This window comes from Lepisosteus oculatus, chromosome 12, assembly GCF_040954835.1.
Source record: "Lepisosteus oculatus isolate fLepOcu1 chromosome 12, fLepOcu1.hap2, whole genome shotgun sequence".
NCBI classification, from domain to species: Eukaryota; Metazoa; Chordata; class Actinopteri; order Semionotiformes; family Lepisosteidae; genus Lepisosteus; species Lepisosteus oculatus.
The window spans coordinates 39,622,268-39,648,897 of NC_090707.1; the positions used below are offsets into that span (position 1 = coordinate 39,622,268).

The 26,630-nt window shown below is 55.8% G+C and overlaps 3 protein-coding genes across 4 annotated transcripts; 1 reads left to right on the forward strand and 2 right to left on the reverse strand.

Annotated features, from left to right (window-relative positions):
- Positions 1–4,568: 4,568 nt before the first annotated feature.
- Positions 4,569–8,563, forward strand: hmox1a (heme oxygenase 1a). Of its 2 annotated transcripts, XM_069197193.1 has the most exons (7): positions 4,825–4,908; positions 5,441–5,495; positions 5,862–5,982; positions 6,391–6,606; positions 7,004–7,279; positions 7,489–7,588; positions 7,714–8,563. In XM_069197193.1, exons 2-7 carry the CDS (start codon positions 5,449–5,451, stop codon positions 7,845–7,847), a joined length of 894 nt encoding a protein of 297 aa, XP_069053294.1. In that variant the 5' UTR covers positions 4,825–4,908; positions 5,441–5,448; the 3' UTR covers positions 7,848–8,563. The 2 variants fall into 2 exon arrangements, with proteins under 2 accessions (XP_069053295.1, XP_069053294.1); XM_069197194.1 differs by lacking the exon at positions 5,441–5,495 and having other exon boundaries at positions 4,569–4,908.
- A 257-nt stretch (positions 8,564–8,820) lies between these two features.
- mcm5 (minichromosome maintenance complex component 5) lies at positions 8,821–17,687 on the reverse strand. Its single transcript, XM_069197174.1, has 16 exons — positions 17,410–17,687; positions 17,055–17,181; positions 16,787–16,915; positions 15,535–15,707; positions 15,300–15,455; positions 15,057–15,223; positions 13,037–13,208; positions 12,840–12,951; positions 12,610–12,753; positions 12,464–12,529; positions 11,847–12,023; positions 11,645–11,757; positions 11,386–11,514; positions 10,341–10,483; positions 9,884–10,011; positions 8,821–9,040 (listed from the first exon to the last, which is right to left on the reverse strand). The coding sequence occupies exons 1-16, from the start codon at positions 17,574–17,576 to the stop codon at positions 8,939–8,941; spliced, it is 2,205 nt and encodes a 734-aa protein (XP_069053275.1). The 5' UTR covers positions 17,577–17,687; the 3' UTR covers positions 8,821–8,938.
- Positions 17,688–19,466: 1,779 nt separating this feature from the next.
- gcat (glycine C-acetyltransferase) lies at positions 19,467–26,494 on the reverse strand. Its single transcript, XM_069197189.1, has 9 exons — positions 26,231–26,494; positions 24,512–24,642; positions 24,291–24,392; positions 24,044–24,190; positions 23,178–23,332; positions 23,007–23,089; positions 20,960–21,131; positions 20,509–20,630; positions 19,467–20,000 (listed from the first exon to the last, which is right to left on the reverse strand). Exons 1-9 carry the CDS (start codon positions 26,451–26,453, stop codon positions 19,849–19,851), a joined length of 1,287 nt encoding a protein of 428 aa, XP_069053290.1. The 5' UTR covers positions 26,454–26,494; the 3' UTR covers positions 19,467–19,848.
- Between the last annotated feature and the right edge of the window lie 136 nt (positions 26,495–26,630).

A 26,630-nucleotide genomic window follows, 5' to 3' on the forward strand; every position in this document is an offset into this window, starting at 1 on the left:
TACCCCTGGGGTTCACCCTGTCACAGCCTGAGGGACACACAGTGAGGATCGGCACACAGGTACCCCTGGGGTTCACCCTGTCACAGCCTGAGGGACACACAGTGAGGATCGGCACACAGGTACCCCTGGGGTTCACCCTGTCACAGCCTGAGGGACACACAGTGAGGATCGGCACACAGGTACCCCTGGGGTTCACCCTGTCACAGCCTGAGGGACACACAGTGAGGATTGGCACACAGGTACCCCTGGGGTTCACCCTGTCACAGCCTGAGGGACACACAGAAACTGTGTGAAAGAATCGTGAAAGTGTATTTGGTAAACGAGAGCCTGGTGTTCTGCAGATACAATGTTCACAGCAGGGTACTGAGTCTGTTAAGAGCACAATCAGATCTGTAGCCCAAGCGAAAATTAGAAAAGCAAAATTAATGTGTAAGAAAAACCCGAAGTGAACCCAGTTGTAACAATCTGAGAACTGCATGGAGCTGGGGCTCAGGCCAGAGGCAGTGAAGACTGGGGGCTTTTAACTCAAAGAGCTGCTGATGAACAAAATCGTTTGGACCTTCGATTCGAAAGCAGGACTGCAGGGGAGAAATCGGGGAACACAGAGAGAGGCTCACTGCGTCCACCGAGGCTGCGTTCCATACTCAGTGTGTCTCAGACATTTTCAAGAAAGCAAAAGTTAGGAAACGTCTTGAGGCAGCTACTGAGGTCATGTGCTGAAATGTGCAAAATGTCTCTGGATCAGCATAAAACTGCAAACTTTGGAAACAAGCAACAGTCACACCAGTTGCGAAACACGAATCCTCCAGGACAGGCATCCTTTCAGACCAGGGGCACTGAACCATGAAGCCATCTGAGAAACTGCTAGAAGACAGGAGCTCCATCAGCTTGAGCTCCTCCTGGATCCCAGCAGTTTCCCCACAGGGCTTGTAGAGGCACTTCCAGGGTCTTCACACCTGCTGCAGAAGGTCCCAGCACACAGGCCAGCCTCTAACACCATTGCATGACACGAATCAGTGCAGAGAGTGCTCCCAGACTCCTTGGCCAGCAGCTCACAGAGAGAGGGTCTTGAATCAGAGCAGGAGGGAGTGCCGTCGCCTGACGGCCCTGTACACAGACAGCCCAGGAGCCCTCTTGACGACAGACACATGGAGTCTTGGAGCCGGCTGACAGCTCTGTGTCTGTTCGTCTCCTCTGAGACACGGCCCCTGATCATGGGCCTGTAGTGCACTCTTGGGCTGAGGGGAACAGCAGCTTCCTCCTTCAAGCTCGATGAGTTGAAAGTATTTTACTTTATTTCTGTTTTTTTTTTATTTCGCATCATACATGTGTGTTTCCCATGTAGGAGCAAGTCAAGGTTTATTCCAGCTGAGAAGAGGAGAGACACGGTGTCGCACCACAGCCGAAACGTTGTGTCTCTTCTCTGCTCTTTTCAGCTGGAACGAACCAGGACTTGCGCCCTTGCGGCCCGCGCATGTGGACGCCGCTGTTTCGTACGCGGTGTCTTGTGCGATGTCTCTACCTGCTTGCAGCAGGAGGAAGCGAGGAACCGACCCGCTCTTGCCATACTCCTGGCCACCGCCAGAGGGCGACAGGCCCTCACGCTAACTCCCACTCCCACTCGAGATCAGGACACAGAGGTTCAAGTTCAAGTTTGTCAGTCCAGCCGTATACAAGTATACAGAGGAGCGAGATATCGTCCTCCAGGTCTACTGTGCGAGTACAGACAAGACACTGACAAGACAACGTAGACGCAGACATTTCTGACTAGGTACAGGGTAACATCAAGTGCAATGTGCAGAGTGCAATTGACTTTACAGGATTGTGCAAAGAACACGTCAGACAGTACGTACGCCTGACATCTGGCAAAAAGAACTAGGTTTCCAGATTTGGAGCAGGTTCAGTGGGTACCAGGGGGTTGAGGAGCCTGCGGTGCCTTGGTGTGAGCAGCGTGTGTGGTCGCTGTCCTGAGTGGACGGAAGGGAGGCCCCAGTGGTGTTTCCTGCCGGGGGGGTGAGAGGCGTCCTTCGGGTGACTGTCGGCCCTTGCGAAGGAGAAGCTGGGCTGGTGTTGTTAAGTGCTCACAGTAGGTCAACTTAGTAACAAAGCATATCGCCCGGTTTCCTGGTACTTTATCTCTGTGTGTGTTTGCTTAGCGCAGGCTCTACGCTCTAAGCTTTTACAAGGCGTCGCTCGAAAGACGAGTTGAAACTTTAAATATTCCCTGAATCGCCCATGTATTTAAAAAGGACACAGCGAGAAACTGATTCCTTTGTTCTGTTTTAAAAACACCAACGCAGCTACGAGGTGTTGTAACGTGATCAAGTCTTTTTTTTAGAAAACGCCGCTGTTCGCTTCGGTTGGTTTTGCAATGCGGAAACGGCAGCTCTCGTGGTCACAGTGTGAAACTGGAGACAAATTCACACAAACGCACAGAAATACTGGTATTAAATGCGAGACCTTCACCCCGGGACAAACAGCAGCTGTAGACACGGCTGCAGACGCGCCTGAACTTCACAGACAGGCTCACGCGAGTACCCGAGAGCTGGGCGCTATATCCCAGAACCGGAAGCAGCAAACGGGGCTCTGCTGAATGCGGGTGTCTGATTGCAGGGGTGCTGTTACCCCAAGAAACGTGCTGGTTTAACCGCCTTGTCGGGGACCTGCTCGCTGCCCAGCCTCGGTCACACCACAGACCCGAACCGAGCCGAGACTCTGGGGTCTCCAGCACCACAGACCCGAACCGAGCCGAGACTCTGGGGTCTCCAGCACCACAGAGCTGATATCGCGCCGAGTCACGGTTCTCATCCGCTGTTCGCTTAGTAAGCTGAGTCACGGTTTGGAGGCTCGGGGGGGAGGGCGGCGCTCTGTGCTGAGTCAAGGTTTGGAGGCTCAGGAGGGGGCGGCGCTCTGTGCTGAGTCAAGGTTTGGAGGCTCAGGAGGGGGCGGCGCTCTGTGCTGAGTCAAGGTTTGGAGGCTCAGGAGGGGGCGGCGCTCTGTGCTGAGTCACTGTTTGTAATCTGGTCGCTGCTGAGTCCAGATTTATGTTTCCTGTAACCTGTGCAGAAGCGCACACACACTGCACACACACTGCTCTGCAGTTTCCACATGCCTCCTGGGAGAATACACTTCTGCTTTCTCTGCCTCCTGTCCTGAGCTCACCCAGGTCAGAATGAATAAGGACATTAATCTATAACAGCAATCCTGTTCTGTCCCGCTGCTCTGTGTTCATGGTGTAGACTGAGACCTCTAGATGGATCTAGATCTGTATGTTTGGTGCAGATTCTAGTACAGTTTGGCAACCTGCTCTAGAAGCCAGCTGCAGACACCCACAATTCTTTGTGTAAAGAAGTGCTTCCTGCTCTCCACCTGCAGTTCAGTGCCCGGTCGGGAATGCTGTCTGTGTGAACAGTCCCCTGTGTTCCCCCTCTCCAGACCCCTTCCGATCGGATCTCCCTCTGATCCCTGAAGAGACTAAGCTCCTGTATCCTGTCTGTGCATGACAAACTCTCAGACCAGGAGTCCATCCTGTGACTCTTCTTTGTGTTCTTCCTCAAGCTCTCTGCCCCAGTCTGCCATCATCATCATTACGCCTGTAGAGCAGCTGAACAGACACTCAGTCTGTAACAACACGTCTGCACCTCTGTGTCCTGCAGTCAGGGGGACAGTGGGGTTACAGACAGAGACTGGACACTGGAGCTGGAGAGAGGATAGAGTCACCCAGAGCCCCACACTGACACCCTTCATCATCATCACTCCTGAACAGACACTCAGTCTGTAACAACACGTCTGCACCTCTGTGTCCTGTGTCAGGGTGACAGTGGGGTTACAGACAGAGACTGGACACTGGAGCTGGAGAGAGGATAGAGTCACCCAGAGCCCCACACTCACACAGAATAACTGACTGAATCTCAGCTTGTTAAAGATTTTTCAGTCGAATTTGACCTTAAACCTCACCCTTCTATTTGCCACGCTTGAAAATACCAGTCTCCCTTCCCAGCCCTGTGCCAGCGACCTGCTGGAGCTAAAGTCCAGTCCAGCCTGGAGTGTTTGCAGTGGTTACCCAGTAACTAGCAGGGACTTTCCGTGACTCGGCAGTTCTCCTGGCAGAGTCCTGAATCAGCACAGTCCTGTTCCAGGCTGAGCGCCTGACTGACAGGGAGGGGCTGGGGAGCCCAAACATGACTCTGCAATGTCTGCAGCAGGCTGGAAGCTTGACTCAGCAGCCCTGTGCCTCCCACTTCCTCCTGATACTCTCACTGCTGCCTGTGTCTGAGGCAGGGTGTGTGTGTGATTGAGAGTGTGTGTCTTTACTCTTACCCAGACTCCCTGCCTGTGTCTGAGGCAGTGTGAGTGTGTGTGTGTGATTGAGAGTGTGTCTTTACTCTTACCCAGACTCCCTGCCTGTGTCTGAGGCAGTGTGAGTGTGTGTACAGTGTGTGTGTCCCTGTGAGAGGGGGCGGGTCTGTGCTCCTGCTGAACTCTCTCATTTCCCTCCTGTGTTCTGAGGAACTCACTGGACTTTCCTCACACGTGACTCAGCCTGCTGGGCTATAAAGACAGAGAGGCAGCCAGGGGAAATCAGAATCGGGACAGAGTGAGAGAGAAGACTGCTTCCACACGCACAGAGAGAAGACTGCTTCCACACACACAGAGAGAGAAGACTGCTTCCACACGCACAGAGAGAAGACTGCTTCCACACGCACAGAGAGAGAAGACTGCTTCCACAAGCACAGAGAGAGAAGACTGCTTCCACACGCACAGAGAGAGAAGACTGCTTCCACACGCAGAGAGAGAGAAGACTGCTTCCACACGCACAGAGAGAAGACTGCTTCCACACGCACAGAGAGAGAAGACTGCTTCCACACGCACAGAGAAGACTGCTTCCACACGCACAGAGAGAACGCAGTAAGTTCAGATCTTCACAGTATATTAACTGTACTGACAGTCTTCTGACAGCATACTAACTGTACTGATAGTATACTATCTCTACTCTTGCTATACTAACTGCCCTGTCAGTATACTAGCTCTACAGTCGCTATACTACCCTTACAGTAATGCTGAAGTATACATGCTTTTCCTGTAATGCAAAATCTGCTTGTGACTCACCTAACGAGCTGACAGAAAATCTGTCCAACAGCACACGGGCCAGTCTCTGTAGACCAACATGTCTGCTATCTACTGTAGGCGCAGGTTGGCACAGAGCTGGAGACAGACCCACTGTGCCCTCTGTGCTTTGTGTGCCTGCTGTGTGCTCAGTGTGTGCTCTGTGTCCTCTGTCTGCTCTGCGCTCTCCATGCCCTCTGTGCCCAGGGCACAGTGCTGTGGAAGTGCTGCAGTGCTCGATGAGACCATGTGACCTCTAACAGCCCCTGGTGAGACACCCGCTGCCCTGGAGGGACAGTCTGTTCGCTAACCCCCCATTCTGCTCTGTCCTCAGGTGCAGCCATGCAGACTCACAACACTGACAGCAGGAGTGCAGAGACCACAGACAGGTAGCATCCCTTCACTCTTCACTTCCTCTCTCGGTTCTCAGTGTATTAACCCTCTCTCTCTCAGTACAGTGTATTAACCCCTCTCTCTCAGTACAGTATATTAACCCCTCACCCTCTTAGTCCAGTGTATTAACCCCTCTCTCCCAGTACAGTATATTAACCCCTCACCCTCTTAGTCCAGTGTATTAACCCCTCACTCTGTCTCTCTCAGTACAGTGCATTAACCACTCTCTCTCAGTCCAGTGTGTTAACCCCTCACTCTCTCTCTCTCAGTACAGTGCTTTAACCCCTCTCTCTCTCTCAGTCCAGTGTATTAACCCCTCTCTCTCTCTCTCAGCCCAGTGTATTAACCCCTCTCTCTCTCAGTTCACAGTGTGACCTGTCAGAGCTCATTAAAGCTGCGACTCGTGTTTCTCATGAGATGGCAGAGAGAACCACCCTGATGGCTAACTTCCAGAGGGGCAAAGTCACCCTGCCGGAGTACAAGGCAAGCACCTGCAATCACTCCTCAATCACTCCTCAATACCTCCTCAATCACTCATCACTCCTCAATACCTCCTCAATCACTCATCACTCATCAATACCTCCTCAATCACTCCTCAATACCTCCTCAATCACTCATCACTCATCAATACCTCCTCAATCACTCCTCAATACCTCCTCAATCACTCATCACTCCTCAATACCTCCTCAATCACTCATCAATCACTCCTCAATCACTCATCACTCCTCAATACCTCCTCACTCATCAATCACTCCTCAATACCTCCTCAAGCACTCATCACTCCTCAATACCTCCTCAATCACTCATCACTCCTCAATACCTCCTCAATCACTCCTCAATACCTCCTCAGTCACCCAGTAGCTCCTCTCACTTGCTCCTCTCTATCTGCAGCTGCTGCTGTCCTCTCTCTATGCTGTGTACTTGGCCCTGGAGGAAGAGCTGGACAGGAATGCCTCCCACCCCTGTGTCGCCCCCATACACTTCCCCACTGAGCTGAGCCGCGTCGCCGCCCTGGAGGCCGACCTGCGCTACTTCCATGGACAGAACTGGAGAGACCAGCTCACCACACCCCCCGCGACACAGAGCTACGCCGAGAGGCTGCATGAGGTGTGTATTAACTCCTCTCTCAGTGCAGTGTCAGTGTACAGTAGTGTGCAGGAGGAGTGTGTGTATTAACCCCTCTCTCTCTCAGTGCAGTGTCAGTGTACAGTAGTGTGCAGGAGGAGTGTGTGTATTAACCCCTCTCTCTCTCAGTGCAGTGTCAGTGTACAGTAGTGTGCAGGAGGAGTGTGTGTATTAACCCCCCTCTCTCTCAGTGCAGTGTCAGTGTACAGTAGTGTGCAGGAGGAGTGTGTGTATTAACCCCTCTCTCTCTCAGTGCAGTGTCAGTGTACAGTAGTGTGCAGGAGGAGTGTGTGTATTAACCCCTCTCTCTCTCAGTGCAGTGTCAGTGTACAGTAGTGTGCAGGAGGAGTGTGTGTATTAACCCCCCTCTCTCTCTTAGGTGGGCCAACATCACCCTGAGCTCCTGGTTGCCCATGCCTACACCCGTTACCTTGGCGACCTGTCCGGAGGGCAGGTGCTGGGCAGGATTGCCCAGAAGGCCCTGGGGCTCGGGCCAGGAGGGGAAGGGCTGGCCTTCTTCGCGTTTCCAGGGGTGACCAACGCCACAAAATTCAAGCAGCTGTACCGAGCTCGAATGAACAGCCTGGAGCTGAGCCCAGGGGACAAGAGCAGGGTGACAGAGGAGGCCGACAGAGCCTTCAACCTCAACATCCAGGTGAGAGAGACAGAGAGAGACAGGCAGGGGGAGAGAGAGACAGGCAGAGGGAGGGACAGAAAGAGACAGACAGGCGGGGGAGAAATGTGAGAGAGACAGGCAGGGGGGAGAGAGAGACAGGCAGAGGGAGAGACAGAAAGAGGCAGGCAGGGGGGAGAGAGAGCAGACAGCGCTGCCCTGCTCACACTGCTCCTGTCTGTGTGCACCAGGTGTTTCAGGAGCTGCAGGTGCTGCTGGGAGAGCCCGAGACAGGCAGCGAGACACCCAGGGACCTGCGACACAGAGCCGCACGACCCATCGCCACACAAGGTACGACAGCTCTGTCCTGTCCACTGCCAGAGGCCGAAACGGACACACTGACTGACCCTCAGACTGCCAGACTGGACCGGTCACTCCAAAGTCACTGACCAATCTCATGTCTCATCTCTTTGCAGGTGACCAATCAGAAACGAAGAAGCTTCATGCCCCACCCTTCAAGGATTATCTCTCCTCCTTCCCCTTACTGCGATTGGTCCTGGGGATCTGCTTTGCCATGACAACGGTAGCAATAGGGATGTATGCATTGTAAAAAGGATGGGAAAAGGACACATTGGGCACAAGGGAGCCAGTGGTCAACTAGAACCATCTGTGACAGTGTGACAACTCCAGACACCCACAACTCTTTGTGTAAAGCTGTAGAGAGAAGTCACCCAGAGCCCCACACAGCCTTCATCATTATCAATCCTCTAGAGCAGCTGAACAGACCCTCAGTCTGTAACAACACGTCTGCACCTCTGTGTCCTGTGTCAGGGGGACAGTGGGGTTACAGACAGAGACTGGACACTGGAGCTGGAGAGAGGATAGAGTCACCCAGAGCCCCACACTGACACCCTTCATCATCATCATCACTCCTGAACAGACACTCAGTCTGTAACAACACGTCTGCACCTCTGTGTCCTGTGTCGGGGTGACAGTGGGGTTACAGACAGAGACTGGACACTGGAGCTGGAGAGAGGATAGAGTCACCCAGAGCCCCATAGTGCCTGAACCCGTGTCCTTCACTCCTGTCAAACTGTTTAATCCAGGACTTCCCAAATCAGTGTTTCAACCACTCATACCTCAGGGACCAGCAAAAATGATTGTGAATTTCGACCCACCCCCCAGCATGTACTCGTAGCCTAAGGCAGTGAAAGCTGATTTTTTTATTTTAGAATTATGTCCAATTGTTGTGATTTCTTATGTTTTTATACATTTAACATTTTAAGAAAAAATATTTTCTGAAACAATAAAACTAAACGTTACAAAGATCTTGGTCAGTGGAGTGGTTTCTGCTTTGAGCTGGAGGATGGAGCAGCAGCACAGACAGTAAGACCCGTCTCTCACAGACCCGCCAGCTCGGTCCGAGCTGGACTCCAACTCGGCACTGTGGCAGATGTGTCCAAGTCTCTTTTTGTTAAAGCGCTCACACTGTGTATACTGTCCGTATTCAGGGCACTGAGCATGTCGAGTGTACTGTGTTGATACACTCATGCTCAGACCAGGAAAATCACAGCCCCTCCAGCCACAGGAACCACAATAACATCTTTATTACTTTCCTCAACCAGAAGAGTGCGCGAGAGTGCGCGAGAGTGCGCGAGAGTGCGCGAGAGTGCGCGAGAGTGCGCGAGAGTGCGCGAGAGTCTATTTAACTCTGTACAGGACTTTGCGCTGCAGGCGATGCTGAATCTCCCCTCTCCTCATCATCAGGTGCAGAACCTTGTAGATCGCTTGTTCTGGGTACTTCTACACAGAGAGAAAGAGAGAGAGAGGAGTTAATACACACACCCCTCCTGCACACGACACTGCACTGAGAGAGAGAGGGGTTAATACACACACTCCTCCTGCACACTACTGTACACTGACACTGCACTGAGAGAGAGAGGGGTTAATACACACACTCCTCCTGCACACTACTGTACACTGACACTGCACTGAGAGAGAGGGGTTAATACACACACTCCTCCTGCACACTACTGTACACTGACACTGCACTGAGAGAGAGAGGGGTTAATACACGCACTCCTCCTGCACACTACTGTACACTGACACTGCACTGAGAGAGAGAGAGGGGTTAATACACACACTCCTCCTGCACACTACTGTACACTGACACTGCACTGAGAGAGAGAGGGATTAATACACACACTCCTCCTGCACACTACTGCACACTGACACTGCACGGAGAGAGACAGGGGTTAATACACACACTCCTCCTGCACACTACTGTACACTGACACTGCACTGAGAGAGAGAGGGGTTAATACACGCACTCCTCCTGCACACTACTGTACACTGACACTGCACTGAGAGAGAGAGAGGGGTTAATACACACACTCCTCCTGCAAACTACTGTACACTGACACTGCACTGAGAGAGAGAGGGATTAATACACACACTCCTCCTGCACACTACTGCACACTGACACTGCACGGAGAGAGACAGGGGTTAATACACACACTCCTCCTGCACACTACTGTACACTGACACTGCACTGAGAGAGACAGGGGTTAATACACACATACTCCTGTACACTACAGTGTGCTGAGAGAGGGGTTCCAGTGAGCAGTGTCGGGGTGCAGTCTGTACCTGCTTGATGAAGTCCTGGACGATACTGTGCTCAGACACCTGTGATCCGATGGCAAAGCGTCTCTTCAGCTGCTTCTCAATGCGGGACAACATCTCCTGGTCCTCCTGTGTGGTGAAGCCCTCCACCCCTGCGACACCCAGCACACAGGGATCAGGACTGACCCGGACTGAACCAGTCCGACCCCCCCCCGAGCCCCAGAGCCTGTCAAACACAGGGATCAGGACTGACCCGGACTGACCGCCCCCGGAGCCCCAGAGCCTGTCAAACACAGGGATCAGGACTGACCCGGACTGAACCAGTCCGACCCCCCCCCGAGCCCCAGAGCCTGTCAAACACAGGGATCAGGACTGACCCGGACTGACCGCCCCCGGAGCCCCTGAGCCTGTCAAACACGGGGATCAGGACCGACCCAGACAGCCCCCCCCCGACCCGGACTGACCGCCCCCGGAGCCCCACCTGACAGGCTGCCCGACAGCGCGGCGTCCAGTGTGGACACCTGGAACAGGCGCAGGGCCTCGTCCACCTCGCTCTCGCCCGCAAAGGGCTGCAGCCGCATCTTAGCCAGAGCCTCTGCAATGCGCACCACGGCCTCCAGCTGCCTGCGGAGTGAGACAAGAGTGAGACAGAGCCTCTGCAATGCGCACCACGGCCTCCAGCTGCCTGCGGAGTGAGACAAGAGTGAGACAGAGCCTCTGCAATGCGCACCACGGCCTCCAGCTGCCTGCGGAGTGAGACAAGAGTGAGACAGAGCCTCTGCAATGCGCACCACTCTCCTGCTGGGCCAAATTGGGCCACTACTAAAACACACAGAAGAGGGCAATAAAGTATTGACTACACCTAAAAAACAGCAACCAAAACTCCTACTCCTACTGAACCTCTCTCAATAATAATAATACAGTGTGTGATCTCCTGTCCCAGCCTGAGGAACAGACAGTGAGCCTGTCTCTCAATAATAATAATACAGTGTGTGATCTCCTGTCCCAGCCTGAGGAACAGACAGTGAGCCTGTCTCTCAATAATAATAATACAGTGTGTGATCTCCTGTCCCAGCCTGAGGAACAGACAGTGAGCCTGTCTCTCAATAATAATAATACAGTGTGTGATCTCCTGTCCCAGCCTGAGGAACAGACAGTGAGCCTGCCTCTCAATAATAATAATACAGTGTGTGATCTCCTGTCCCAGCCTGAGGAACAGACAGCGAGCCTGTCTCTCAATAATAATAATACAGTGTGTGATCTCCTGTCCCAGCCTGAGGAACAGACAGTGAGCCTGTCTCTCAATAATAATAATAATAATACAGGTGTGATCTCCTGTCCCAGCCTGAGGAACAGTGAGCCTGTCTCTCAGTAATGCTCCATATGTTCATGTGTAAATGTCTTATATGATGTGTCTACTGTAAATGTCTGTAGATGTGTTTATGGGAATTGTATTGGTTTTGCTGTGGGGACCCTGACTGACTCACTGGTCAGCCCAGTGGAGTGAGAGCTCGGCAGTGCTGTACCTCACAGTGATGGGGATACTGGGACGCTTCACGCTCTCCCTCTCGTGCTCTCGAGCGCCGCTGCGCATCAGAACGTAGCGATTCTTCAGCTTCTCCGCCGCTTCTGCCGATAACCGCGGGCCACACTTCCTGAACGGACAAACACAGCCCGGAGGTCACTTCCTGTCGACACCCCCCACCCCCCCAAGCTGCAGGTCACTTCCTGTCGACACCTCCACACACGCACACACACACACACGGGCTGGACACGCTGACTCACGTGCGGGCGAAGGCAATGAACTTTTTCAGCCGGCTCAGCTCGATCTCCCCCTCGACGCTCTGAGTCTGCGTGAGAGCACTGAGGTGCACGTTCATCACGTGACGAGCCAGAGTCTGGGAGAGAGAGACAGGCACCAATTCATACTCCCAACACCAACGAGCCCGGGCCTGGGAGAGATGCAGGTACCGGTTGGGGATCTCACCATGTCCCTCTGCTCGTTGTGCTCGTCCTTGATGATGAAGATCATGTCGAACCGAGACAGGATAGTGGGCATGAAGTCAATATTCTCCTCCCCCTTCGTCTCGTCCCAGCGACCAAACACTGAGTTCGCAGCAGCCAAGACTGAACACCGCGAGTTCAGAGTGGTGGTGATACCAGCCTGAGAGAGAGAGGGGTTAATACACACACTCCTCCTGCACACTACTGTACACTGACACTGCACTGAGAGAGAGAGAGGGGTTAATACACACACTCCTCCTGCACACTACTGTACACTGACACTGCACTGAGAGAGAGAGAGGGGTTAATACACACACTCCTCCTGCACACTACTGTACAATGACACTGCACTGAGAGAGAGAGGGGTTAATACACACACTCCTCCTGCACACTACTGTACACTGACACTGCACTGAGAGAGAGAGGGGTTAATACACACACTCCTCCTGAACACTACTGTACACTGACACTGAAAGAGAGAGGGGTTAATACACACACTCCTCCTGCACACTACTGTACACTGACACTGCACTGAGAGAGAGAGAGGGGTTAATACACACACTCCTCCTGCACACGGACACTGCACTAAGAGAGAGTCACCTTGGCGATGGAGATGGTCTGCTGCTCCATAGCCTCATGAATGGCCACTCGATCGTCCTCCCTCATCTGCAAGAGCAGAGACAAGAGGGTCAGAGCCGCAGCTGCAGGAGAGACAGAGCCGAACCCACGCGGGCATGACCTCTGACCTTGTCGAACTCATCGATGCAGACCACGCCCCCGTCCGCCAGCACCATGGCGCCGCCCTCCATGACGAAGCTGCGCGAGACGGGGTCGCGCATGACGGAGGCGGTCAGGCCTGCCGCGCTGCTGCCCTTGCCCGAGGTGTAGACCTGCGGGGGAGAGAGACAGGGCGTCACCCCCGAGAGAGAGACAGAGACGGGGCGCAGCGGGGCGCACAGGCGGACACAGGCCATACCCCAATAGGAGAGCAGCGCTCCACAAACTTCAGCAGCTGGGACTTGGCCGTCCCAGGGTCCCCCAGCATCAGGAGATTGATGTCGCCCCGGCGAGTCAGGCCGTCCGGGAGCCTGGGGAGAGAGAGGGGTTCACACACCGGCCCGCACTGACAGCACTTCTGTTTAACGAACACGCTGCAGCTCATCAAGACTTCACCTTTTCCGGGACCCGCCAAACAGCAGGCACGCGATGGCTTTCTTCAGGTCCTGACTCCCGTAGATAGAGGGCGCTATACTGCGCGCCACAGACTCATACACACCAGGGGAGGCCGCCAGCGCGCGGAGCTCTTCCTCCTCCTGGGGAGAGACGGTGCCCACAGCACTGCGGCCTGGAGGTCACACACAGACACAGGACAGGGTGAGAGAGGGGCAGAGCGCCCCACTGTGGCCTGGAGGTCACACACAGACACAGGACAGGGTGAGAGAGGGGCAGAGCGCCTCACTGTGGCCTGGAGGTCACACAGCAGCAGACAGGACAGATGAGAGAGGAGCAGAGCGCCCCACTGTGGCCTGGAGGTCACACAGCAGCAGACAGGACAGATGAGAGAGGAGCAGAGCGCCCCACTGTGGCCTGGAGGTCACACAGCAGCAGACAGGACAGATGAGAGAGGAGCAGAGCGCCTCACTGTGGCCTGGAGGTCACACAGCAGCAGACAGGACAGGGTGAGAGAGGAGCAGAGCGCCCCACTGTGGCCTGGAGGTCACACACAGACACAGGACAGGGTGAGAGAGGGGCAGAGCGCCTCACTGTGGCCTGGAGGTCACACACAGACACAGGACAGGGTGAGAGAGGAGCAGAGGTCCTCACTGTGGCCTGGAGGTCACACAGCAGCAGACAGGACAGGGTGAGAGAGGAGCAGAGCGCCTCACTGTGGCCTGGAGGTCACACAGCAGCAGACAGGACAGATGAGAGAGGAGCAGAGCGCCTCACTGTGGCCTGGAGGTCACACACAGACACAGGACAGATGAGAGAGGAACAGAGCGCCTCACTGTGGCCTGGAGGTCACACAGCAGACAGGACAGATGAGAGAGGGGCAGAGCGCCTCACTGTGGCCTGGAAGTCACACAGCAGCAGACAGGACAGATGAGAGAGGGGCAGAGCGCCTCACTGGCCTGGAGGTCACACAGCAGCAGACAGGACAGATGAGAGAGGAGCAGAGCGCCTCACTGTGGCCTGGAGGTCACACACAGACACAGGACAGATGAGAGAGGAGCAGAGCGCCTCACTGTGGCCTGGAGGTCACACACAGACACAGGACAGATGAGAGAGGAGCAGAGGTCCTCACTGTGGCCTGGAGGTCACACAGCAGCAGACAGGACAGATGAGAGAGGAGCAGAGCGCCTCACTGTGGCCTGGAGGTCACACAGCAGCAGACAGGACAGATGAGAGAGGAGCAGAGCGCCCCACTGTGGCCTGGAGGTCACACAGCAGCTGACAGGACAGATGAGAGAGGAGCAGAGCGCCCCACTGTGGCCTGGAGGTCACACAGCAGCAGACAGGACAGGGTGAGAGAGGAGCAGAGCGCCTCACTGTGGCCTAGAGGTCACAGCAGCAGACAGGACAGATGAGAGAGGAGCAGAGCGCCTCACTGTGGCCTGGAGGTCACACAGCAGCAGACAGGACAGGGTGAGAGAGGAGCAGAGCGCCTCACTGTGGCCTAGAGGTCACAGCAGCAGACAGGACAGATGAGAGAGGAGCAGAGCGCCTCACTGTGGCCTGGAGGTCACACACAGACACAGGACAGATGAGAGAGGAGCAGAGCGCCCCACTGTGGCCTGGAGGTCACACAGCAGCAGACAGGACAGGGTGAGAGAGGAGCAGAGCGCCCCACTGTGGCCTGGAGGTCACACAGCAGCAGACAGGACAGGGTGAGAGAGGAGCAGACCGCCTCACTGTGGCCTGGAGGTCACAGCAGCAGACAGGACAGATGAGAGAGGAGCAGAGCGCCTCACTGTGGCCTGGAGGTCACACACAGACACAGGACAGATGAGAGAGGAGCAGAGCGCCTCACTGTGGCCTGGAGGTCACACAGCAGCAGACAGGACAGATGAGAGAGGAGCAGAGCGCCTCACTGTGGCCTGGAGGTCACACAGCAGCAGACAGGACAGATGAGAGAGGAGCAGAGCGCCTCACTGTGGCCTGGAGGTCACACAGCAGGTCTCTGGGGTCCCCTCACCTGCGCCCTCAGTGTCCACCTGGATGCCCACGACCCTCAGGTAGGAGGAGCGGAGGCCGACCCCGGCGCGGTCCCGCCCCTTGCTGCTGGTCTTGCCGGCCTTGCGGATGGAGTAGATGCCCATCACGGTCACGCGGTTCCCCGGCACGACGCGGTCGCAGAGGTACCTGCGCGGACAGGCAGGTGTCAGGCTCGCGGCCCCCGGCCCCCCGGCCCCCCGCCCCCCCAGGGCACGGCCCCCACCTGTCGCAGTACAGCTGCAGGTGCCGGGGCATCTCTCCGTGCGGCACGGCGTCGGGCGCCTCCTGCAGCTTGAGCGTCTGGTAGTCCACGCACACGCACTTGTCCGGCACGATGAAGTACGGGTCGACCGGGCACTTGACCCGGCCCGGCTGCTCCCTGCGGACACGGGGACGGGGTGAGAGGGGGGAGAGGCAGAGGCCGGCAGGAGCGAGCCCGGGCCGCGCGGGGGACTCACGTGTTGCACTTGCGCGGCAGGCTGTAGCCCTCCAGCCCCGGGCGCACGGCGATGTTGGACATCACAGAGCGACACCCGCGGCACTGCAGCGCCATGCGCACCGCCTTCGCCCGCACCGCTGAGGACGACACCACGATCCCTGGGATCTTCACCAGCCGGCACACCTGCTCCGACTGCAGAGAGACACCGGTTAATACACACTCCTCCTGCACACTACTGCACACTCCTGCACACTACTGCACACTACTGCACACTACTGCACACTACTGCACACTACTGCACACTACTGCACACTGACACTGCAGTGAGAGAGAGAGGGGTTAATACACACACTCCTCCTGCACACTACTGTACACTGACACTGCACTGAGAGAGAGGGGTTAATACACACACTCCTCCTGCACACTACTGCACACTGACACTGCACTGAGAGAGAGAGGGGTTAATACACACACTCCTCCTGCACACTACTGTACACTGACACTGCACTGAGAGAGAGAGGGGTTAATACACACACTCCTCCTGCACACCACTGTACACTGACACTGCACTGAGAGAGAGAGAGGGGTTAATACACACACTCCTCCTGCACAGTACTGTAAACTGACACTGCACTGAGAGAGAGAGGGGTTAATACACACTCCTCCTGCACACTACTCTACACTGACACTGCACTGAGAGAGAGAGGGGTTAATACACACACTCCTCCTGCACACTACTGTACACTGACACTGCACTGAGAGAGAGAGAGGTTAATACACACTCCTCCTGCACACTCCTGTACACTCACACTGCACTGAGAGAGAGAAGGGTTAATACACACACTCCTCCTGCACACTACTGTACACTGACACTGCACTGAGAGAGAGAGGGGTTAATACACACACTCCTCCTGCACACTACTGTACACTGACACTGCACTGAGAGAGAGGGGTTAATACACACACTCCTCCTGCACACTACTGTACACTGACACTGCACTGAGAGAGAGAGGGGTTAATACACACACTCCTCCTGCACACTACTGTACACTGACACTGCACTGAGAGAGAGGGGTTAATACACACACTCCTCCTGTACACTACTGTACACTGACACTGCACTGAGAGAGAGAGAGGGGTTAATACACACACCCCTCCTGCACACTACTGTACACTGACACTGCACTGAGAGAGAGGGGTTAATACACACACTCCTCCTGCACACTACTGTACACTGACACTGCACTGAGAGAGAGGGGTTAATACTGTACCTTCAGGCTGCGGATGTTGGCCGGGTTGCTGTCTGACTTCAGCATGACCTGCACCTCCTGTACTGCCTCCTCCTCAACGGGGCGGGGCCTCGTCACCTCATCAGCCACTTCCTGCGCGGCCTCTTCCAGCTGTGATTGGACAGAGCAAAGCAGCACGTGTGTCACTCAGGTCGTGGAGCATGTCCTTACACCGAGAGCGGCGGGAGAGGGGAACAGAGCTTGCAGTCAGGTGCCTGCGGAGGTTGTACAGTTGGCGCTAGAGACTCACCAGAGGCAGGTGCTCAGTGGGCTGTTTGTAGATGCAGTCAGCCAGGTCCTCATCAAAACTGGACAAGTCCTCCATCTCAACCTCCACCCAGTACTGCCCCAGCGTGTAGCGCCGCTTCAGCTCATCCCTGGACACACAACAGCACAACCCCATCATCACAACACCCACAGTCCAGCCAGGACACACAACATCATCACAACACCCAGTACTGCCCCAGCGTGTAGCGCCGCTTCAGCTCATCCCTGGACACACAACAGCACAACCCCTTTAAAAGCTCACACACCGCTACACAATTACAGGGATCCTCAGTTTGATTAACTACTACACCGTTAAGTGGCCTTAGTCTGGGTCCGACCTGTATTTGAAGGTGAACCCGGTCCGGTCGGTTCCGACTCGAAACTGCCGCAAAAACTCCTTAAAGCGCTTCTTCACTTGGGTCCGCTTCACTGTGCCTTCGTCCCCCTGGGAGTCTCCCCCGAAGCTGTCGCTGTAGAAGATGCCCGGATCATCGAAGCCCGACATTTTGTTCTGCTTCTGTCACCTCCCGTATGAGCAGAAAGAAGCGCAACCGCTCAGTCCAGGACAATGAGCTGCACCACGCCGCGCTTTCGCGGCAAAACCGAAGGGGCGTTACTGCCCGTTTCCCTGGTGACGCGCCGGGGCTCCGAGCCTCCTGCCCCTTCTGATTGGCTTGGGCTCGCAGAGGCCGCACTCGATTGGCTGAAGCGCTTCCCCGGCTCGCTCCTCCCCCTCTCCACTTTTCGCGGGAATCTCCGGGGGGGACGCCCACTGCGTTGTGGGAGAGGTTTCCGATTGGGTGAGAGGGTTGTCCGACCCCGCCCCCTCCGCCTGTGTGGTTTCTGCTGGCGGGAAAGCGAGACCTGTTTGCTGTGGACATGATGGCGGCTGTCGTGACAAGGAGAAGTCTGTGAATGTTTCTCTGCAATCGGCCTTGCCAATACAGCCCTTTGAATCTGACAGTTGTGAGCAGCGGTGGGAGATATTAGATTGTGTTACAGGCTTTTTATCCACACTGGCTTCATTAGAGGCACGGACGGCCAGGCCAGTAAATACATTTTCTTTTCAGAAGATCGTTAGGACGCATTGGAGTTGACCCGGTCCGTGAAGGTGCAGTGGTCCTTCAGCTGGTGTGTGGGGCGCGGACTGGCGCACTCTGGCTGCACACTGCGGGGGGTGGAGGGGATCCCCAGGACCTGGAAACCGCTTTGAGCAGAGTGTCCTGAAGAGCGCACATTTTTTTCTCATGTCAACATTCAACAACTGTCTGGCCCTCGGTTTGTTCTTGGCTATACAATAGTAATATTCGCGCACATCTCACTTTTAAAGATACTGTTCTCGGAGTCTCGAATCCAAACAAAGATGTCCGTATAATGGTAAATGTTATTCTCTTGTTTGCAAAGGTTTACATACACTCGTGTAGAGTAAAAAAGAATCCTATAAGCTTTAGAGAATTTTCTATCTCATTCACGCTATACTCTAAGTCACTGAAAATATTACAAAATAAGCCTGGTGAGTTGGTCTACAAAAGGCTCTTGGCATATAAACGTATTTAATGTAACCCCTAACACCACATGACCTCTGTACTGGGAACAGTGTTTTTCCCCGTTTCATTCACTCGTTGCTACCTTGTTGTGCCATGTTGAGACATTAGATATTTGTATGTTTATACCCGTTTGTTGTGTTTTCCTTTTGTATTTAAATAAAAACACGGACGTCTGACGTCACGCCGGAAGCGCGCATATCCCACAACGCCCCGCGCTCACTGTAGGCGTCACAAGGCCCGGAAGAGGGGGCGCACGTGAGCGGAGTCCATCCGGTCCGCCTGTGCAATAGCTCTTACCCCGGTTTTAATTAATCCGACCCAGGGTGTCGCTGAAACCGGCCGGGCCGTCTGTTCTAAAACCCACAACCCTCCGTGTAAAGGATATTACAGTAATCTTTATTGATGCGTTTTACAACAGAAATACTTTTCAATTTATAATTCCTAAACCTTAGGAATGGTAAAGCCCTTCCTCCGGTTGTAAGAGAACTTTTTAACCCTCTTCAGATCCGAGCTCAGAATCGTCTGCCCTTATTCTGTGTGAACCTGTATGCTATTTTTAATTCAGTTTTTTTTACTGGACTCTTTATTACTATGTACAGCGTCCTTGGGCTTGGACAGGTGCTTTGTAAATAAAGGTGGTTGTTATTATTATTATTATTATTATCATCTCTAGATCAATAGACTAGCAGTGAGGCGCCCTCTGGTGGTCACAGCAGGGAAGTGTTACTCACCCTACAGGAGAGAGACTCGGCTCAGCTCTCTCACTGCTGGGGGTCAGATCGCTACTTTTAAAGATACTTGTGCGGGATAATGGGCACACCTTAATGACAGGCAGGCACTTAGCAGTATCAGAGACAGGCACATCCAGGCAGCAGGGACAGAATAGCGAGAAATACCCTAAACGACCACCAGAAGGCACAACGGGCACAACAAACCACAGAGCTCTGATCCGCTCCGGGGTTTACAGCGCACAGAGCTCTGATCCGCTCCGGGGTTTACAGCGCAGAGAGCTCTGATCCGCTCCGGGGTTTACGGCGGATTCTCTCCAACAGCAGGGACAGCAAAGGGACAACAGCTCTCCAAAACACTTTTATTGACAGAAACTGTGTCCCCACCCACCTGCCCACCACAGACCCCCTGCTCGCCCACAGACCCCCCCGCTCCCACAAAGATGCACAAACAGCCGCACGCCGACTGCTCTCCGCGGGGATCGGGGGCGCACCAGCGGAGCTAGGACACGACGCCATGCCTGCGCCCCACCTCCACAAAGGCAGCGACGCAGCTGTCGATGTCATCATCACTGTGCGCCGCTGAGATCTGGACCCGGATCCGAGCCTTCCCCTTCGGAACCACAGGATAGCTGAATCCGATCACGTAGATCCCTGGTGGAGAGAAAGGAGTTGATCCGCAGGCAGCCGGCACAGTCAGACTGTGACTGTGCACCTGGTCAGGGGCTGGAACAGTCAGACACAGGGGTGTCAGGGGCTGGAACAGTCAGACAGAGGGGTTTCAGGGGCTGGTACAGTCAGACACAGGGGTGTCAGGGGCTGGTACAGTCAGACAGAGGGGTTTCAGGGGCTGGAACAGTCACAGGGGGGTGTCAGGGGCTGGTACAGTCAGACAGAGGGGTGTCAGGGGCTGGAACAGTCAGACACAGGGGTGTCAGGGGCTGGTACAGTCAGACACAGGGGTGTCAGGGGCTGGAACAGTCAGACACAGGGGTGTCAGGGGCTGGTACAGTCAGACAGAGGGGTTTCAGGGGCTGGAACAGTCACAGGGGGGTGTCAGGGGCTGGTACAGTCAGACAGAGGGGTGCCAGGGGCTGGAACAGTCGGACACAGGGGTGCCAGGGGCTGGAACAGTCGGACACAGGGGTGCCAGGGCTCCCACCTTTCTTTAGAAGGTCATCAGCCATGAGGGAGGCCAGACGGGCATCACCCAGCATGACGGGGCAGATGGGATGATCTGACCCCGAAATTGCGAACCCCGCTTCTGTCATCGCCACCCGGAACCTGAGACAGAGGAGCAGGTTAACACTCTGTCCCTCACACACACACACACTCACACTCACATACACTCCCTCACACACACACACACACACTCACACTCACATACACTCCCTCACACACACTCTCTCACAGACACCCACACTCACACTCCCTCTCACACACTGTCCCTCACACTCCCTCCCTCCCTCCCTCACACTCACACACTGTCCCTCACACTCACACACACTCACACTCACATACACTCCCTCACACACACTCTCTCACAGACACCCACACTCACACTCCCTCCCTCCCTCACACTCACACACACTCACACTGACCCCCCTGCTGACCTCCTGGTCTTGTCCGCCATGCTCTGTGCGATCTGGCTGGAGGCCGTGAGCAGGTCCAGGGCCTTGCTGGCGCAGCCCACCACAGCCGGGGGCAGCGTGTTGGAGAAGAGGTACGGCCTGGAGCGCTGGCGCAGGAGCTCCACCAGGGACCGCGGGCCCACGGTATAACCCCCTGTCCAGAGAGGACCGGGTCACTGGACACAGCCTGGACACAGCCCGGCCAGAGAGGACCGGCTCACTCACAGCCCGGCCAGAGAGGACCGGCTCACTGGACACAGCCCGGCCAGAGAGGACCGGGTCACTGGACACAGCCTGGACACAGCCCGGCCAGAGAGGACCGGCTCACTGGACACAGCCTGGACACAGCCCGGCCAGAGAGGACCGGCTCACTGAGCACAGCCTGGACACAGCCCGGCCAGAGAGGACCGGCTCACTGGACACAGCCTGGACACAGCCCGGCCAGAGAGGACCGGCTCACTGAGCACAGCCTGGACACAGCCCGGCCAGAGAGGACTGGCTCACTGGACACAGCCTGGACACAGCCCGGCCAGAGAGGACCGGCTCACTGAGCACAGCCCGGCCAGAGAGGACCGGCTCACTGAGCACAGCCTGGCCAGAGAGGACCGGCTCACTGGACACAGCCTGGACACAGCCCGGCCAGAGAGGACCGGCTCACTGGACACAGCCTGGCCAGAGAGGACCGGCTCACTGAGCACAGCCTGGACACAGCCCGGCCAGAGAGGACCGGCTCACTGGACACAGCCTGGACACAGCCCGGCCAGAGAGGACCGGCTCACTCACAGCCCGGCCAGAGAGGACCGGCTCACTGAGCACAGCCTGGCCAGAGAGGACCGGCTCACTGGACACAGCCTGGACACAGCCCGGCCAGAGAGGACCGGCTCACTGAGCACAGCCCGGCCAGAGAGGACCGGCTCACTGAGCACAGCCCGGCCAGAGAGGACCGGCTCACTGGACACAGCCTGGACACAGCCCGGCCAGAGAGGACCGGCTCACTGAGCACAGCCTGGCCAGAGAGGACCGGCTCACTGAGCACAGCCTGGCCAGAGAGGACCGGCTCACTGGACACAGCCTGGACACAGCCCGGCCAGAGAGGACCGGCTCACTGAGCACAGCCCGGCCAGAGAGGACCGGCTCACTGAGCACAGCCTGGACACAGCCCGGCCAGAGAGGACCGGCTCACTGGACACAGCCTGGCCAGAGAAGACCGGCTCACTGAGCACAGCCTGGACACAGCCTGGCCAGAGAGGACCGGCTCACTGAGCACAGCCCGGCCAGAGAGGACCGGCTCACTGGACACAGCCTGGACACAGCCCGGCCAGAGAGGACCGGCTCACTGAGCACAGCCCGGCCAGAGAGGACCGGCTCACTGGACACAGCCTGGACACAGCCCGGCCAGAGAGGACAGGCTCACTGAGCACAGCCTGGCCAGAGAGGACCAGGTCACTGACCACAGCCTGGACACAGCCTGGCCAGAGAGGACCGGCTCACTGAGCACAGCCCGGCCAGAGAGGACCGGCTCACTGGACACAGCCCGGCCAGAGAGGACCGGCTCACTGGACACAGCCTGGACACAGCCTGGCCAGAGAGGACCGGCTCACTGAGCACAGCCTGGACACAGCCTGGCCAGAGAGGACCGGGTCACTGAGCACAGCCTGGACACAGCCCGGCCAGAGAGGACCGGCTCACTGAGCACAGCCTGGACACAGCCCGGCCAGAGAGGACCGGCTCACTGAGCACAGCCTGGACACACCCTGGCCAGAGAGGACGGGGTCACTGAGCACAGCCTGGCCAGAGACACTGGACACAGACAGACCTGGCTGTCCAGAGAGGACAGGCTCAGTGACCACAGCCTGGACAGAGACACTGGACACAGACTGACCTGGCTGTCCAGAGAGGATAGGCTCAGTGACCACAGCCTGGCCAGAGACACTGGACACAGGCAGACCTGGCTGTCCAGAGAGGACAGGCTCAGTGACCACAGCCTGGCCAGAGAAACTGGACACAGACAGACAGGGAGGGGTCTCACCAGCAGCGCCCCCAAGAGCCTTGCCCAGCGTGGAGTTGACAATGTGAACTCGGTCCATCACCCCCAGCAGCTCGTCGGTGCCCCTGCAGGACAGGAGGGGAACAGCATGAGCCCGGTCACAGCCGGGGGGACGTCGGGGGGACACTGGGGGGACACCCCACTCGCCCTCACCGTCCGCGCGGCCCCAGGAATCCGGTGGCGTGGCACTCATCGATGAAGACCAGCGCCCCATATCTCTCCGCCAGGTCACACACCCCCCGCAGGGGAGCCACATCCCCGTCCATTGAGAACACCCCATCTGTGGCGATGAGCCGGAGCCTGTGTTTCTACAGAGAGAGAGGGGTTAGTACACACTCCTGCACACTGAGGGGTTAATACACACACTCCTCCTGCACACTACTGTACACTGACACTGCACTGAGAGAGAGAGAGGGGTTAATACACAAACTCCTCCTGCACACTACTGTACACTGACACTGCACTGAGAGAGAGAGAGGGGTTAATACACACACTCCTCCTGCACACTACTGTACACTGACACTGCACTGAGAGAGAGGGGTTAATACACACACTCCTCCTGCACACTACTGTACACTGACACTGCACTGAGAGAGAGGGGTTAATACACACACTCCTCCTGCACACTACTGTACACTGACACTGCACTGAGAGAGAGAGAGGGGTTAATACACACACTCCTCCTGCACACTACTGTACACTGACACTGCACTGAGAGAGAGAGGGGTTAATACACACACTCCTCCTGCACACTACTGTACACTGACACTGCACTGAGAGAGAGAGATGGGTTAATACACACACTCCTCCTGCACACTACTGTACACTGACACTGCACTGAGAGAGAGAGATGGGTTAATACACACACTCCTCCTGCACACTACTGTACACTGACACTGCACTGAGAGAGAGGGGTTAATACACACACTCCTGCACACTGAGGGGTTAATACACACACTCCTCCTGCACACTGACACACTACCATACTGTATGCAGTACAGCTGGATGTGGATCAGTACCTGGGCAGCTTTCAGCTTGTCCTCCAGGTCGTTGAGGTCAAGGTGCCGGTACCGGTACTTGTGGGCCTTGCAGAGGCGAATCCCATCGATGATGGACGCGTGATTGAGCTCATCCGACAGCACGGCGTCGTCCGGAGTGAGCAGGACCTGACAGGCAGGACAGGACACAGGGAAACTCCGGAGTGTGAGAGACAGTATGAAGAGAGAGTGAGAGAGTGAGTGTGAGGGTGAGAGAGAGTGTCTGTACCTCGAAGATTCCTGCGTTGGCATCGAAGCAGCTGGCGTACAGGATCGCATCCTCTCTCTCGTGGAACTGAGCCAACTTCCTCTCCAGAGACTTGTGCAGATCCTGAGTGAGCAGAGACACCGATGACCGAGACACTGGGGCCCCCGAGTGACCGAGACACTGGGGCCCCCGAGTGACCGAGACACTGGGGCCCCGAGAGACAGGCACACGGCTCCACTCACCTGAGTTCCACAGATGAAGCGCACAGAGCTCAGTCCGGCCCCATACTGCTGCAGAGCTGCCACCCCAGCTGAGATCACTTCTGGGTGACTGGAGAGACCCAGGTAGTTATTGGCACAGAAATTCAGCATCTCTAAGAGAGAGAGAGGGGTTAATACACACTCCTCCTGCACACTACTGTACACTGACACTGCACTGAGAGAGAGAGAGGGGTTAATACACACACTCCTCCTGCACACTACTGTACACTGACACTGCACTGAGAGAGAGAGGGGTTAATACACACACTCCTCCTGCACACTACTGTACACTGACACTGCAGTGAGAGAGAGGGGTTAATACACACACTCCTCCTGCACACTACTGTACACTGACACTGCACTGAGAGAGAGGGGTTAATACACACACTCCTCCTGCACACTACTGTACACTGACACTGCACTGAGAGAGAGAGATGGGTTAATACACACACTCCTCCTGCACACTACTGTACACTGACACTGCACTGAGAGAGAGAGGGGGGTTAATACACACACTCCTCCTGCACACTACTGTACACTGACACTGCACTGAGAGAGAGGGGGGTTAATACACACACTCCTCCTGCACACTACTGTACACTGACACTGCACTGAGAGAGACAGGGGTTAATACACACACTCCTCCTGCACACTACTGTACACTGACACTGCACTGAGAGAGAGAGGGGGGTTAATACACACACTCCTCCTGCACACTACTGTACACTGACACTGCACTGAGAGAGAGAGGGGTTAATACACACACTCCTCCTGCACACTACTGTACACTGACACTGCACTGAGAGAGAGAGAGGGGTTAATACACACACTCCTCCTGCACACTACTGTACACTGACACCGCACTGAGAGAGAGGGGTTAATACACACACACCTCCTGCACACTACTGTACACTGACACTGCACTGAGAGAGAGGGGTTAATACACACACTCCTCCTGCACACTCCTGTACACTGACACTGCACTGAGAGAGAGAGAGGGGTTAATACACACACTCCTCCTGCACACTACTGTACACTGACACTGCACTGAGAGAGAGAGGGGTTAATACACACACTCCTCCTGCACACTACTGTACACTGACACTGCACTGAGAGAGAGAGGGGTTAATACACACACTCCTCCTGCACACTACTGTACACTGACACTGCACTGAGAGAGAGAGGGGTTAATACACACACTCCTCCTGCACACTCCTGTACACTGACACTGCACTGAGAGAGAGAGAGGGGTTAATACAATGAGTGAGCCAATGAGATCTGAGAGGAGAGTGGTTTTCTGTAAGGACAGTCCGGGGTTTATGGTGAGCTCACAGTGCTCTGCCAGTGTGAGAAAGAGATGCAGCAGAGCTGAATGATATCCGTGCAAGTGGGTGTACAGACATCTTCTGTCTGAGTGTAGTGACTCGTGACAGCGTGTCTGCTTTGTAATAACACAGAGCTATATAATAACACAGAGCTACAGTATGTAATAACACAGAGCTATATAATAACACAGAGCTACAGTATATAATAATACAGAGCGACACACACACGCCGCACAGCCCACATCAGAGCAACACACACACACTCAACAGCTCTCAGCAGAGACACACACACTGCACAGCCCAACCCGACCAGACCAGCCCGGTCCAGACCCGATCCCAGACCGGTCCGGTCCGGACCCGCGCCCAGCTGACTCACCGCCCCGGCTGCCCTCCACTCTGATGCGCGGGCCCTGCTTGGAGGTGATGACCCGCTCGCTCTTCCAGGTGCCCGCGGAGCGGATACTCTCCAGCTCGCCCTCCAGCACCGCTGTGGCCTGGGCCAGTGCGGCCGAGCCGCGGGCAGGTGCCGTCTGCCCCACAGAGGGGGAAAAACTACCCCTCAGGGGGGCAACAAGCCTACAGCCGGCGGAGCGCAGCATGGCTACTGTGCCACAGACACAGCCAGGGTGACGCAATCAAGGCGATGAGGGGCGTGTCGCGGTGGGAGTGAGGCTGACAGCCAATTGGAGGTCTAGTGGGCGGGACCAGCGAGGCGGCAGTTTAGCTTCTTAAAGGGGCAGTCAGTACGCGTTGACGTTTCCTGTTTTCGTAGAGAA